At 47.4% G+C, this 16,567-nt stretch overlaps 1 protein-coding gene across 1 annotated transcript in view; it reads right to left on the bottom strand.

Annotated features, from left to right (window-relative positions):
- Positions 1 to 642: 642 nt before the first annotated feature.
- LOC130379784 (vasorin-like) overlaps positions 643 to 16,567 on the bottom strand; it is an 18,301-nt gene continuing 2,376 nt past the window's right edge. The window contains exon 2 of the mRNA XM_056586821.1: positions 643 to 5,317. Coding sequence (XP_056442796.1) covers positions 3,179 to 5,317 — 2,139 coding nt within the window. The 3' untranslated portion in view covers positions 643 to 3,178. The remainder of the gene's footprint in view (positions 5,318 to 16,567) is intronic.

Genomic DNA, 16,567 nt, shown 5'->3' with positions numbered 1-16,567 from the left:
ACAAGAGTAAGTATCAATAAGTATCAATACAATAATTGAATACCAACCAGAAACAATTTGGCATTACGAGGAACTTAAAGCATTTGAGTCTCAACAGGACGTTAAATCTTTTCAACAGGCATCTATTTCTGGCTCTTAGCAAAAAGAACATTCAATGACCTCTTTCCACAAAACACCATAACGTCAGTTATTATTCTTAGGCCAAGACTGGCTGTGTGTGTGTGTGTGTGTGTGTGTGTGTGTGTGTGTGTGTGTGTGTGTGTGTGTGTGTGTGTGTGTGTCTGTGTGTGTGTGTGTGTGTGTGTGTGTGTGTGTGTGTGTGTGTGTGTGTGTGTGTGTGTGTGTGTGTGTGTCTGTGTGTGTGTGTGTGTGTGTGTGTGAGCGCGTGTGTGTGTGTGTGTGTGTGTTTGTTTGTTTAATGAGGTATTGGTCGATTTGTACGTCTGTAATGAACCCTGTGTTTTTCTAGTAGAACCTTGCTCAGCTAAATTATAAGCAGACATATAATGGTCGGAATTGTACCCTGATTACTGAGGGCTGATTTAAGGACATGCTGTGCAGCATCACTTAAATCCGCTTTGTTTCATTTCCAACAGATGAGAAAGCTTTACTGTTTACCAGAGAAACAGTCTCTCCTGTTGCAATGAAAGGAATACGCAGCCTTGTCCTCTACTTCTCTGATTAACTGTGTAAGCAAAACCAAAGAGCTTGAATGGTTTAGTGGTTCTTGTCTTCAGTTGTTCTGTTGTAGCTGAGGACCAATCATTTCCCGTGCATGGAGCAGGCAAGGTGGGGTATGTTTGGACAGTGGGGGATGGACATGATGCAATGTTGCTTGGTGTTAACAAAACCACACGAATATATTCATCAGGTTCACAAAGTTGCTTTAATACTGTTTTTTTTTTTTTTTAGAACTGCACATGCCATTCTCTAAAAAACTAATTTACAAAACATGTTTGCGTTGAACTTCTCAGACATAGAAAACTGAAAAACAAAAAAACAACAAATGTTTTCACAAAAAAATAAACACAGTTGGGGTCACAAGCCTGTTGAAAATATTCCAAATATTCCCTTGCCCCTTCGCTGTCCTCTTGCTATGTACAGAAATCATTCCAGTTCATAGGTGTATTAATGTATTTTATCAGGGCTGTGGACAGAAGCATACTGGAATACAGATGATTTGAGCAGATTTGTAGTGCTATGTTGTAGTGATGGACAGTACTAAGACACAAAACATCCAAACACATTCTCTCGGCAGTCGGCCTCTAAACCATAAGTTGAGAGTAAATCATCGCTATTTAAGAGGTTGGGATTCTGCGAAACCACACTAGCGGGTGAATACTGGATCGTGCACTTATTTTGTACTTTATATAGACTAGTTGGCTCGAAGCAAGCAAAACCATCTAAAAACACCCAATAACAGTATTCCTAGCGTGCGTGAAAGTCAAATATACACACGGAGCCAGTAAACACACAAAAAGACTGGACAAACAGAAATCAAAATAAAGTAATGACCAAAAAGCAAGAACGATTCTTAAGAGGTTATATTTAGTAGTCCCATGAGGAATTTACTGCACACAAGTCACTGAAAATTTATATTGGAACTATTTGAACTCAAACTTTTAGATCCTTTGGGTTTTAAGATCCTTTGGATTGAAAACGCTATGAAATCAGTTTCGGATTTTACAAGTAAAAAGCAAGTAATCATCTGTGGTTTACCATATAAACAGGGACCTGATGGTGGGTTGGCTGACGTTGAAGAGAGAATAACTTATTTCTATTTCTCAAACTAAATGTGTCCATGGGGTGAGCCTCAGGCCAAAGTATTTCGGACGTTTCATCGCAAAATCACTGTTCTTCTTGAACGCTTTGTGGCTCATATATCTTTAGCTTTGCTGAAGGCAGCATGCATTCTTAGAGAAACAAGCCTGACAAAACTTTTATAAGCCCTAAGCTCATGGTGAAATACTTAAAACATGCCTTAAAATTGGCACTACTAATTACGCAATCTTTGTTAATACTAACAAATGCATGAACAGTACCAAATCAAAATAAACAAAATGGGGTACAAAAAGAGGATGACCACAACAACAAAATTGCTTTCCTATATTATTGTAGAACAGAAATAAGCACATCAAATTGTTAATTTCAATGTCTCTTAAATTAGTCAATTTTGCTTTCACAGCAACCTCAATGCCAAATGTGATATCAAATTTTGGGTGGGATAGTTTTAAAACAGAACAATCTGAATTAGTACCTACTGCTTCTATCTGTTGTCATTCAGTTTTCTGTTAGCTAAAACGTAATACCAATCAATTCATATAGTATAGGGTTAACCCAAAATGGGATACCAATTAATGTTTAAAACAATGGGATGTATGTGATTGAAGTATTATTTTCACCAGTCCTAGGATCCCTGGGGAGCGGAGAAGTGAAGTGCTTTCAGTGCAAGTCTCTCCATGGTTTCCTAAAGCCGTTTTCAAATCGTTGGTTTGCAGAGGAGCTGGAGCCCAACCAAGCGCTCAGAGCTTAGACTGTGCAGTGCTAGTCCATTGGCAGGTCCAACATGCCAATCACACCACTTGTCATTATCATCCAACCCACAGCAAGCCGTTGGATGTTAAATCCCAAGGCAACAAGTAACCTCCACATGGAGAAGACCCTTAATGGGGGTTAACACCAGGTCTGCAGTGTGGTGATTGATGATGTGTTACAGCCTATTTTTTTTGTTCAAGATCCATTCATTTACATTTGCTTCAGATATGCAACATCCCACATCGGATCTCCTTATTCCAGCAGGAAGATTGTAACACGATTGTAGGATTATCTTTTCAAATGAACAACAAACAGAAGTCAAAGAGTCTTTGTGGTGTCAATGCAAAAAGGCACTTCCGTCCTCAGTCTGGCCCTGTGCGTAGACTCTCGCTGGGCATTGCACTGACGTTGAGGATTTTATACCCAACCCCAAACACGAAATGTAATGTCCCTTTATTGTTTTTACATCGGTTTAGAAAGGAAAACATTTTTCTTATATTTTTTAATAATATATATTGTATTTTGTACTGGATATCTCCACTTCTATGTCTACCACCCAGCAACATACCAGCATTCAACATGTTCTCATTGGGCAAGCCCACTCTATTTGACATCTTTTGACATCAACGACCTAACCTATATCCTAGAAATAAGAGGGTTTTGAAGCTGCTACATTGTTATTCGATGCACTGTGTCCTTGCATTAGCGGGACCTCATATTCCAAAACCCCATTTTGTTGCGAGGAGGCAGGCGAATGGGGCGTTTGGCTGCCATCAATCTCTGGTAGTTTTTGTGGAAGAGTCCCATTTCCGCGACTCTCCAGGCCGGCTTTCACCGCCTCCAGTTCAGCGGGGTCCAGTTCCGTGGGCCCCAGCTCCAGCTCTATGCCCGCCTTCGTCTGCCTCCTCTTCCGCAGGCAGATGATGGCCCCGGCTACTATAGACACCCCGAGAACAAGGGCCAGGGCGGCGACAGCGGGGAACAGAGTGTAGGTCAGCTGGCTCTGGGTCTCCACCCTGGGCTCTGAAGACGTAGGTTGGAGACCGGCGGTGCGAGCCTCCGTACACAGCCCCGTCTCCGCCGAGCCGTTAGCCCGGGAGCTGACCCTTTCGCCCAGGGGGCTGGCGCAGACCGAGTAGGTGCAGTTGGGCCTGAGGCCACGCAGGGTGTACTCTGGGTAGTTTGCCGGCACACTGATGACCATAGGGCGGCGGTCGGGTCCGGAGAGGTTGCGATAGGTCAGACGTATCCCTCGAATGTGGGGCCTCGTCTCGATGAAGCGATGCAGGTCCAGAAGAATCGAGGTGGACGTCACCGTACGTGATATGATGGCGTCAGGTTCGGAGGTCGCCACTGGATCCATCAGAGGAAACTCTGTGACCAGAGATTTAGGTGGAACAAAGACCTCGTCCATATTCTCACAGTAAAGACCGTATGTGCCTCTGGGACAAGTGCAGGCCAGTTGCCCAAGGGGATCAAAATGGCAGGTTCCCCCATTAAGGCAGATGTTACCCGGGCAAATGTGTTGCTCTCGCTCCCTGCTGCTGGCACTAGGTGAAACTGGAGGTTCAATGAGACGTGGATGATGGTTTGGATTGAAATAGTTTGGCTCCTCGCTGGACGGGGGAGGAGGGATGGCATTAGTATTGGTGGCTTCTGGAGCCGTGCTGGGAGAAAAAGGTACAGCAGTGCTTTCAATGGGATAGCCACCAACCACTGTGGTGGTGGATGGACATCCAAAGTCATGGTACTCCAGCTCGGACAGCTTCTTCCTAGCGTTGACCAGGGGGAAGTGGCATCTGGTTTCCTCAGGTCGTCCCAGAACAATATTTCTTTCTCGAAGCCATACGGGAAACCAGGCCAGCGGACAGAGGCAGTTAAACGGATTCTTGGCTACTGTCAGGTGGCTCAACTTAGGGAAGCTCTGGAAAAAGCCCTCGGTGAATCCTGGGAGGCTGAGGCCACTTAGGTCAAGCTTCTGAAGCCCCACCATCTTTTGGCAGATGTCCATCTTGAGCACCCTGATTGGGTTGTTGGCCAGGTCGAGACTGATCAGCATCTTCAGGGACTTCAAAGCCACGGGAAGCTCAAACAGCTGGTTGGAGGAGATGTCCAGATCATGCAGGTTCTTGAAGGAGGCCATCAGCTCCTCATCCAGGGACGTGAGCCCCAGGGATACAATTTTTAGGGCCTCCAAATTCGGGGTCTGGAGGTCTGCGGGTCCCAGGGCTGGGATCCTGTTGAAGCTGAGGTCGAGCAGCAGAAGCCTGGGGAGACGCAGTAAGGGCAACGTGGTGAGTCGGTTCTTCTGGAGCTTGAGCTCAAGCAACCTCCCCAGGCCTTCGAAGGCGTCTGCCTGGATGCTCTGGATGCGGTTGGAGTATAGATAAAGCCTCTCCAGCTGATGGAGGCCAGAGAACATGCCCTTGGAAATATTGGTGATGTGATTTGAAGAAAGGTCCAGGTTTTTCAGTTCGGACAGCGGCTCAAACACTCCGTCTGGAACCTGGGTGAGCTCATTCTGGCTCAGGTCTAGCATATCTAGCTGTTCCAAGCCAGAGAAGTTATCCTGTGCCAGAGTACTGATGCCGTTCTGGAAGATGTAGAGCTTCTTGGTGTCAGCGGGCACTCCGCTCGGCACCTTGGTGGACGAACGGCCGATGCAGAAGATGACGCTGTTGTCTTGGCAGTTGCAGTACAGGGGGCAGTCCCTGGACGACGCCAGCCTGAAGGAGAGGAGGAAGAGGAGGGCAACCGGGGGCAGCAGCGTCATGGCGGACATCTGGAACACAGAGAGAGGGAGAGAGAGAGAGAGAGAGAGAGAGAGAGAGAGAGAGAGAGAGAGAGAGAGAGAGAGAGAGAGAGAGAGGTTGATTACAATGTCTCAATACATTACAAATCATAGGATGCTGTGCTTCAAGTATCTTTAAGATTGAATTTGACTGTTGAGATTTCTTTCCATGTAGCTTTTTCATGCTTTGCTTTTTCCTTCGGCACTTTAGTTTTAAATGGCCCATTTTGGCACTTGAAATGGCCAATGTTGATTTTTCCTTCAATAAGTGATATGATGTAACAACAATTTCAATCTCGTACGCATGAGAGACTTATGCGATGACACGAGGCTTAGTGTAAGGACTCTAGGGAGCCGGTCTCTCTCACTCGTTAGAGAAATACTCAATGAGTTTTGTTTAGATTACTTTTCTTCATCCAAACCCTGAAAGCCCACCCAGGGTGACCCATCGTGGGGTGAATGTGAAGCACGTTCTGCCTCTTCTCTGGGCTAAAGGTCCAGTAAAAAGCCACTGAAGAGCATTCTGGCTCAACTGGGCTGGACATCCTCAGCCCCCAGTCTACTCATACAAAGACAAATCAAGAGCCTACCCACACACACACACACACACTCACACTCACACTCACACTCACACTCACACTCACACTCACACTCATACTCATACTCATACTCATACTCATACTCATACTCATACTCACACTCACACACACTCACACTCACGCTCACAAACACACACACAGGCATACGCACACACACACACACACACACACACACACACACACACACACACACACACACACACACACACACACACACACACACACACACACACACACACACACACACACACACACACACACACACACAAACAAACACATACACAAACCCGAACACACACACACACACTGGTTTGAGAGTGAAAAAACATTTACAGTAGAGGATGTTATCACATAAATACACAAAAATTCCAGAAACCTGCCTGGGTTTTGGTTTGATTGATTTCAGTTGGGGAAAAAATAAACAGGCCCGGTTTTGGATTTCTTCCGAATAGCTTTTAACTGAGGCTAAGAAGATCCCGACATCCAGTGAGGGCGTCAAGCGGCCAACTGTTCAAACAGCCCCTGACCCCGTATGACTACATGGAACGCCGGCTAAACCCAGGCACGGATTACATCTCCTTTGAAGACGGGATTGGATGGTAGTCCTACATCCGCGGGTTAGGTGGTTAAAAAGCATTGGAAAAATAAACTGAAAATTAACCCCAATCTTTATTTTTTCTTAACCTGCCTCACGATCCTCGTTCCCCACCCAACACCTAATTCCTCCCCTCCCATCTCTCCCCCTTTCCCCTCGTCTCTCCTAACACCACTCCATTCTACTTCCTTCCCCCTCCCTCGCTCCGCCTCCCCCTCTGGCTACCCAGGTGCCTCACTAGTCTGCGCCCCCAGACCCTCTTCTTGGGGACCTGCTGGGGCTCTCCCGGAGCTCCAGCAGGCAGCTTGAGCGCCGGCCTGCTGAGAAAGGGGAGATTTATGGGCCGAGGAGTACTGGTCTCCGGGGTCGGATAAATACTAGGATTCACTCAACGCAGTGAGAGGGAGACGTAATCAGAGGCACGCCCTAACCTTTCTTCTCCTCCACACGCACATCACATCAAACCTTTTACCTTTAGTTCTGTTTTACATTTCACTTTATTTCCTTAACTGCCACTAACAATCCACCCTTTTCTCTTTCAGAGGCGAAAGGAGTTTTCTTATTCAATCAGTTGGCAACTGCATTCAAGTTCGCCAGTGTTTAGCTTGTTTGATAGCCTCCAAGTCAAATAAAAATGATTATATTTTTGTGATTACAGTTTTGGCTGTGTTGGGCTAATTTTGAGGCATGCTACATATTTGGTCTAAATTAAAAAAACATCCTTTATATTTTGCGTTTCCTATATTAAATCAAACAATCAAATGACAGACTAATGCAACTTGTTGCAGAGAAATGTCCACTGCACTACAATTTCCCAGAAAAGTGAAATCTATGCCCAGGGACATTCCAACTCAGACACCTGAAATCATCTGTTGAGTGTTCATAAATCAAACACAGTCATAATTTATCCCCCCCAGCTCTCTCTCTCTCTCTCTCTCTCTCTCTCTCTCTCTCTCTCTCTCTCTCTCTCTCTCTCTCTCTCTCTCTCTCTCTCTCTCTCTCTCTCTCTCTCTCTCTCTCTCTCTCTCTCTCTCTCGTCAGTGAACCCCAGTCCATGCAGACAATCCCCGACACTCTCTCTCCCCAAGAGTCTTGGGGAATTAAGATGTTTGCTTGAGGCCAGAAGTGTACATTTCATAAAACAATCTGCTATCAGCAAACACCACACTCTACAAAGTTCAAATTTCAATGTGCAACATGCACACACACACATATACACACAAACACACACACACACACACACACACACACACACACACACACACACACACACACACACACACACACACACACACACACACACACACACACACACACACACACACACACACACACACACACACACACACACACACTGACACAAACAAACATGCAAGCAAGCATTTTGTCCTTTTTTATAAACACAAGTGTGCACAGTTGAATGCCACAAGGCATCAAACGGCATTCAATCTATTATCAAAGCAAAGTGCTATTCTAAAAGCTATTGTGTAAGCCCTGCAGCCAACCTGCAGCTCTCTCAGGTTAATCCTGCATAACAGGATCAGCACAGAGGAGAGGAGCACGGTTCGTCATAACTCTGACAGCACTCCAACGTTTCTGGCAGGGGGAGGAGAGGGCAAGAGGCCCCATGAATGAAAGTGGTGTGTTCTTGTGACAGTAGGAGTGTAAAGAAATGTGAAAGGCAAGGTGAAGGTGCACGAGAAAATGTCAGGGAACACAGTGGTGAGAGTGGGGGAGTGGGGTAGAGAGAGAGAGAGAGAGAGAGAGAGAGAGAGAGAGAGAGAGAGAGAGAGAGAGAGAGAGAGAGAGAGAGAGAGAGAGAGAGAGAGAGAGAGAGAGAGAGAGAGAGAGAGAGAGAGAGAGAGAGAGAGAGAGAGAGAGAGAGAGAATATCCGGTTTGTCTTGTTGAATAAATTGATTCATGGATACGATGTGTAAAAAGGTGTAGTCTTGTTCACATACCTGTAGGCTCAAACAGTGCTTTGTGGACAAGACATTTGATTTTACAAAAACGTTAAAGTTGTGCCAGAACTAGTCCTCATATCAGACATCTGGGTCCTGTTACGATGTCCCTATTCTTTTAAATCAAGCCTGCAATGTTTATTCCACAGAGACACCAAACTATGAAAATGATGCACAAGGTTATAAAAGGAATTCAACACGTGAACACACGCACACACACACACACACACACACACAAGCGCACACAAGCGTGTCTCTCTAATTCCCTGTGACAACTCTTGACCTAGGTTCCGTGGGCCCAGCGAATTCATCTCCAACACATTCCAGCACAACCACAGCCGCATGGCGTCCCCAGCAAGCCAGCCCACAATGCACCTCATCTGACGCAGCACGCACAGCACGCACAGCCACACTAACAGCGACAACAAACACAGTGGGCAGCACTCAAACACACATGCAAGTCACACACACACACACACACACACACACACACACACACACACACACACACACACACACACACACACACACACACACACACACACACACACACACACACACACACACACACACGAAGTAATAGGCACATGCAGACATAGTTACGCCCTGAATAGAACACAGAGGTCCTTCTCTACCCGGCTCTGCATGCCTCACCCGTACCTGAACCGTGACGCCTGACCTGACCTGATAAACACCAGACCTTTCCTGACCTCATCACCACCAGTACCTTAACCTGCAGCCTGTCCCGACCTCAACATCAACCCGACCCTGGTCCTCTGCCCTAGACGTGCGTAGTGAAGTGAATGTCCGCACTTTGAATGTAAAACCTCATCTTCTCACCCTCATGAGCCCAAGCAAGGATGAGGACTAGCAAGCCTTTGGCCATGCACGCAAATAGAACATGCTTTCCATCCTTCATAATCATCTGCTGTTGCCTTGAGTAAAACAGGTCCTGTCAGACTCTAATTGAAGTACTTTGCATATAAAGAAACAAAGAAATATAATGGCGACTGGCGCATTACCAAAATAAAAACCGCTGTTGATGACGCGTACACAATGACAGCATGAAAGGTGTGCTATAGAAGCGTGGGTGTCAGCGTGGGTGGGATTCATTCCAAAATGTCTCCAAGGATTACAGGCACGAGGGAGTCAACGCCCGGCCTGCTGTCTTTTCCACAACAATTCATACACTGAGCTACACCTTGAATCTCATTGGATGAGCAGGGAACCGGACATATAGATGGAGGGAGGGAGGGAGGGAAGGAGGGAGGGAGGGAAGGAGGGAGGGAGGGAGCAATAGATGGACAGATGGGAAAGGGATATTAATTACTTTTGCAATTCACATTGGTCCCCTATTGGAAAGTTTGCTACACTCCAATAGAGTAGAAAAAACAGGATGTGTGTTCAATTCTGAAAAAACTCAGTGGGTTCATCGCGCGATCTATGCTCCACAGATCGGCTTGTATATTTGTGTTATAGATCACAAGCTAGTGCACATTTTGTGACATGGTGTGCAGAAGCATGAAATGAAAGCTGTTTACAACATTGCTGGCTCCGGCGTATATGCGTAGGATTTGGACAAACCACGCAGAAGCATGTTGAGCCCTTCAGTCAGCTATGATCAGGATCCCAGACATGCTGCTGCGATGGAGAGCACGCACTCATGCATTTAGGGGCACGATCCCTGTCAAGTCAAGGTAAATGTGCAGAGCGCTTAATCCCAGCTAAAGTCTCAGAGGGTTTTACAGGCCCACGTTATAAGACACCTCCCGGACTGTAAGCCCTCTGTCGGGCAAGGAACAAACGTCACGAAAATAAAATATACAGAGAATACCAACGCTGTTTATAATAACCGTTGATTAGTAATGAGGTCTTCTTGTGTCGGTTTGGGGAAACGAAGCATTCAACCGAGGAAGATAGACAGACGCTCTCTTCAGCGCTTCAAATCTCACCATACTAGTTTGCCTCTCCACCTTAACCCCGGGCAAATGCACATTGTGGAGAGCCATATCTACATCTCAGTATGTAAGTTAGTAATATAAATAGGCCAGAGAGAAAGAGACAAGAGGGAGAGAAAGAGAGGGGTAAACGGAGAGAATAAGGGTTATTTAATCTGTCAGAGAGCAGAAAGGTTAGGGGTTAGATGAGTGCATGGACAACCTCAGGATCCGCGTTCTGGCCCTGTATGGCTGTATTAGCTGCCTTCTGGCCTGAGTGGTTGTTACAAGAAAAGGCAGAGTTGCTCTGAAGGTCTCCACTGAAGTGGGCAGACATGATGTCAATATATGTTGTAACTGTATAATATACGTACACTTTTCTTAAGGTGTCTCTAACACAAGTACAGACGCACAGAAGCACACACACACACACACACACACACACACACACACACACACCAACCTGTACGCATGCACTCAAACAGAGGGTTATACAACTTCTTTCTTATATACACACACACAAAGCATGTGTGTGTGTGTGTGTGTGTGTGTGTGTGTGTGTGTGTGTGTGTGTGTGTGTGTGTGTGTGTGTGTGTGTGTGTGTGTGTGTGTGTGTGTGTGTGTGCGTGCGTGCGTGCGTGCGTGCGTGCGTGCGTGCGTGCGTGCGTGCGTGCGTGCGTGCGTGCGTGCGTGCGTGCGTGCGTGCGTGCGTGCGTGCGTGCGTGCGTGCGTGCGTGCGTGCGTGCGTGCGTGCGTGCGTGCGTGCGTGCGTGCGTGCGTGCGTGCGTGCGTGCGTGCGTGCGTGCGTGCGTGCGTGCGTGCGTGCGTGCGTGCGTGCGTGCGTGTGTGTGTGTGTGTGTGTGTGTGTGTGTGTGTGTGTGCCTGTGTCATTAAAGCCCTGCTGTGTAATCACCTCATTAACCCTGTATCAGGTCAGAGAGTGTGGAAGGATTTACTGCAGTGATGGGGCTCCTGAGGTCCCACATGAAGGGGCAGGGAACCAAAACATCCAACTGAACCTCTGGTAAACGACGAAGGTCTATACATGTTACATACAATCACATTTTCACACAGAGCACACGTTTGGGTGTGCGTCTGTATGTGTATCTGTGTCTTAGTGTGTGTCTTGGGAGAAGATCAGACAGACTTGGTTGTGTCTTGTTTGCTGAGCCGTTGCTGTTAGAATTGTAACTCCTGTGTGTACTCACACCCCTGACACATATTTTCGAGTGAACACAGACGTCACTCGTCTCCACTGCTTGGGGGGGGGGGGGGGGGCAGACGGAGCTGTGCGGGTGTTTCTTTGCTGGGATGAAACCCTGAGGGTGAAACCAGGTTCACAACCCCCAGAACAAAGGCTTCATTCACAGCAGGACTTTGAACCCCATGTGGAGACCATCCAACGCGTTCCTTCTCAATCAAACTGAGGCTCTAATGGAAAAACACGCTTTACGTACAAATGTAATCCAAGGGATTTGAGGGTCTGGTTAAAGCATCTTTCAACCCAGGGGGTAACCCCGAAGGTATGAATAGAGATTTCTGCCGACTTGGTTTGGTTCTTAGGTCCATCACCGTTTTCGCCCATGGACCTACAAAAAACGTCCGTGGCTGTGGAGTAAGGTGAGCGTGCTAGCTCGGCTAGCTCGTAGCCTAGCCCCCTCTTGCTAGCCCCCTCGGCCCAGATGTGCTACACATCTGATGTGCTACACATCTGGGCCGAGCTCCTCGTTCAGACAGCCCAGCGATCTCCAGGGCACAACAGGAAATAGCTCCATGAAGCCGTCCCCTCAGAAAGAAAATCATTGCACTTCTGACCAATAACTAATTACAGCCAACGCTTTTTAAACGTGCCGGGGAACGCCAATAGTGGCCTTCTCTCCCAAGTCCCATCCCAGGGCAGCAGCAATATTTTCACACATATTGGTCCCCGTGTGCAGAAGACCAGCGGCGTTTAGGATGGAGTGTGTGGGGACGGGGGGGGGGGGGGGGGGAAGGAGACCCTTTGCCTCTGGGGCGTAACAGGACACCAGGGACCGGGGGGGGGGGGGGGGGGGGGGGGCGGCAGCCATGACACGCTCCGACGGAGAGCGGGCTCCTGACACGCCGCCTCAGGGAGAGGACGAGTTCAGTGTGTGCACCGAAAGGCTGCACACACTGAACTCTTCCTTTCACTGACGGGAGGGGGGGAAACGCGCGTGGGCCAACAATGGAAGGTAACATTCCTGACGAGAGATGGGTGTGAGTTTGTTCCACCTTCTCATCCGTGGAATTTATAATCCCGCCGCCATCCACTGTGGAATTCCTATTTTTGTAAGTCAATAATTACAACTTTTTGGTTTGCTGATACAAGAGCAGTATAGTCGTGAAGTATTGCAGGCTACCAACACTAACTACTACTAACTAACTACCAACTAAGACTTTAAGAGATTCAGTCCCCTTAGAAGCATGAATAAAAAGTTTAACCATCGGATAAATGTGAGTTTGAGGCCCAAACCGAAGGTAAATGAGTTCAAATGCTGCGGTAGATCCGTCTAATCCACAAACTAAATCAAGAGGAGATAATCAATCAAGGAGTCACACATGAGACCGACTCTAGTGTGATTGATGAGGTGATGCGCTCATGCGACTGGCTTTCCGTCACTGTGAGCTACAAGACCGTGAGGGCAGGCTGCTCTCTGCCACAGACCTGCACATCACAAGTGTGAATTCTGAATTAAAGAGCAGACAGATGAATTGTCGCAGTCACATGAACACACGCACAGAGCTATGCATGACCAATGAAATGTCTCACAGGGCGATTTGTTAACCTCGGAACACGCTACTTCTGTTTGCGTATAACTTATTAAATGATATTACATTAGCATAAAGTAAGGTCAAGTATTTTTCAAAGCTTCATCTATCTAGCATTTTACAATGAAATTGCATATAGGGCTTGTACATTAGAATACATCAAGGGATTTATTGTCGGCTCATTTGGTGAGGCTCAGCGAGAGATGCAGTACTGGTAAATCTGGTAAAACACTTAAATACTATATCCTAGGCTAATCAAAACTTTGTTCCACCACGACTCTGTGAAACACTGCGGCAGCATCAAACACAACAACCTCTCCCCATAATGACTAATAATTACTAAACAATGACGAAAAACTATTACCACCATTAACCTCCCTGCGCTCCTATACTTCCGTAGTGGAGGACCAACGCCCGCCCCTACAGTCTCCTCCATTATATATAACATGCTCCATCTGTCTGGGAGCGTTGACCTCATCCCGAGGCCCCGGGGCCCGCCCGCAGCCTGCTTGTCTTGGGCTACACGGCTGGGCCCCGCCGGCCGATGCTGGAGGAATGTCTGCTGCTCGTTGTCGCAGAACGCTCCAGAATGACCCCAGAGATGACATGCACGAGGGAGTCAACCCCCGGCCTGCTGTCTTTTCCACAACAATTCGTTGCTTTGGCATTTAAATGTAGTTCCCCCTGCGCCCACGCTACACTGAGCCATACCTTGCCTCGTATAAGATGAGCAGAGAACGGGACATATAGAGGGAGGGAGGGAGGGAGAGAGGGAGAGTGGGAGGGAGGAAGGGAGGGAGGGAGGAATAGACGGACGGATGGAAAAAGGGATATTAATTGTTTTGTTTGTTCCACTGCGATTCACGAGAGTCCTTCTGTTCTGGATGCGGTGCGCTTATGAATGCTTTGAGTGGTTTTACTTGACATGCCCCCCCCCCCCCCCCCCCCCCCCGCACACGTGGGAGCATGTACACAACTTGCACACTCTGCTGCAGACTCTTCCTCACTACGCCGGTGTGTCTGCCTGAGCCCCTTTGATGTGGCTGTGAGCTCTCGATCCCGAACAAAGGCACCCAAATAAAAAAAGCACTGTCTCGCCGTAGCCGCGGCTCCAGGCAGAAACCAGGGTTGGGTTCTTGTTTCTAAAGTGCGAATCAGTATCCGCTGAATTCATGTTTTCTTAGAGAGGGGAAGTCTAATCCTGTTCACCGCCTGTTGGCCCTCTCCCATCCGAGGCCGAGACCTCCGTGGTGGCCCAGGCCAGCGTAAGATGAGCACGTTTGTTGTGTGTCATGCTTCCCGTCTTTGTTTTGTTCACACATGTCGCCGACGTGATCGCAGGGGATATAATGTGAAACCATGTGAGCCATCTCTATCTCTCTCAGCCTTTCTCTCTGTCTCTCACACACGCCAACGCACAAGCATGCACACGCACACACACACACACACACACACACACACACACACACACACACACACACACACACACACACACACACACACACACACACAAAAGTAGTAAAATGTAACAGTTATCTATTGTTGTCTATAAAGTTGGAGAGATCCTGTCCTTTACCCCTGCTGGAGAGTGGCATGTGTGTGTGTGTGTGTGTGTGTGTGTGTGTGTGTGTGTGTGTGTGTGTGTGTGTGTGTGTGTGTGTGTGTGTGTGTGTGTGTGTGTGTGTGTGTGTGTGTGTGTGTGTGTGTGTGTGTGTGTGTGTGTGTGTGCGTGTTTTTTGTGTCTGTGTGTGTTTGTATGTTTGTGTGCGTAACATAAACAAACATAAAATAAGGTAAAATGCTGATGGACCTTCTGCAAGCCAAAACCAGACACTAAAAGTCATACCTGCTCACACACATCGTACACTGAATTCCAGTTCCACATGCGAGTGTCGACCCATGTTGTGAAACACCTCAGGCCCCTCCGTACACGGTCGGTTCTGTTCAGTTCACAACCAAGACACAAGGCCCCGCTCAGACCATTCCAACCCTGCGCGTGTCTCACTGCTTACTTGTCGCGGGGAACCAAGGCAGCGAAAGCGAGGGCACAGCACCCCTGACGCAGGCAACAAAGAGAAACAAGCTTGGGGAATTCAGGAACACACGTCCACAGTAACTCGTGGTCGGATCGTTTTCAGAGTCGCTCAGTCGTCGTCTCTCATCACCCTTTGTGCCTTCAGGTTGTACGGGCTGCACAGGTCCAGACGCAGGGGGCCCTTTGAAGCCTCTCTGGGGCCCCACAACACCCCCAGGTGTGTGTGTGTGTGTGTGTGTGACACACACACAGGTAAACTCCTTGCCCTCAGGTGGTGGATATCATTGATTACACTTAAAAACATGAGCCCTCGAGTTTAATAACCCTAACCCTAACTATTATGGTTATCGTGATTATACTTTGTTAGCCATCGCAGTATTTCATTTAAAGTGACAATCTTCAAATCTTTAAAGTTTCAAAGATTTGCTCCGTCAGATGCAATGCACGCAGTGCTTTCAGCTGTCAGCCCAAGCTGTTCAGTCGATCAGGGTTCTGACTGGTGTGTTCGACCAGGCCTGTCCATTGTGAACCCTTAATGCAACAGTAAGGCAAACATCTGGAAACAGATTTTCGCCCCCAGTCCTTTGTACTGGTTCATACATTAACACTGTGTGTGTGTGTGTGTGTGTGTGTGTGTGTGTGTGTGTGTGTGTGTGTGTGTGTGTGTGTGTGTGTGTGTGTGTGTGTGTGTGTGTGTGTGTGTGTGTGTGTGTGTGTGTGTGTGTGCGTGTCTGCATGTGTGTATGTGTACACATACATGGGTGTGTGTCACAGTTGCTACCTTGTTACCCCTGACTGCACTGCAGCAAAGAAGCTGATTTGGGGGGGGGGGGTGTTGGCCCAGGACTTAAAGACACGCTCCACTGGTTAGCCAAGGAGGACTGACCCCCTCAAGCCCCTCTTTGGTCAGGGATTAGACACTACGTTTCCTCCAAGTTAAAGGCGGTACGGAGAGCATTTTTTAATTGGCATTGTTCGAAGCAATTATTTTCAAACTTGTTCAAACTTATGTAAAATGTACAAATTGTAAGAAGACAGATCCTCTGCAGTGATGCATGTTGGAGTCCTGTTACATTTTAATTAAATGATGTAATCCGTGAGGCTGAACACTTTCATTATTCACACTCACTAAAACTGCGGTCCCATTTGACTACTACATAGTATACTACTGCTATGTATCTACTATCTATAACAACTACATAGCAGATGTAGATAGTAGATACATAGTAGTAGGGTACTTTGGCCGACAATAATATTGCAAATAATTGCAAATACGACAGTTGGATTTGCTAATGCATCAACGGCGATGACAGCCATAGTGGT

This window comes from Gadus chalcogrammus, chromosome 3 (genome assembly GCF_026213295.1).
Source record: "Gadus chalcogrammus isolate NIFS_2021 chromosome 3, NIFS_Gcha_1.0, whole genome shotgun sequence".
Classification (NCBI taxonomy): Eukaryota; Metazoa; Chordata; class Actinopteri; order Gadiformes; family Gadidae; genus Gadus; species Gadus chalcogrammus.
Note: the sequence above shows the minus strand (reverse complement) of the source record. Positions and strands in the feature narration are given on the sequence as shown.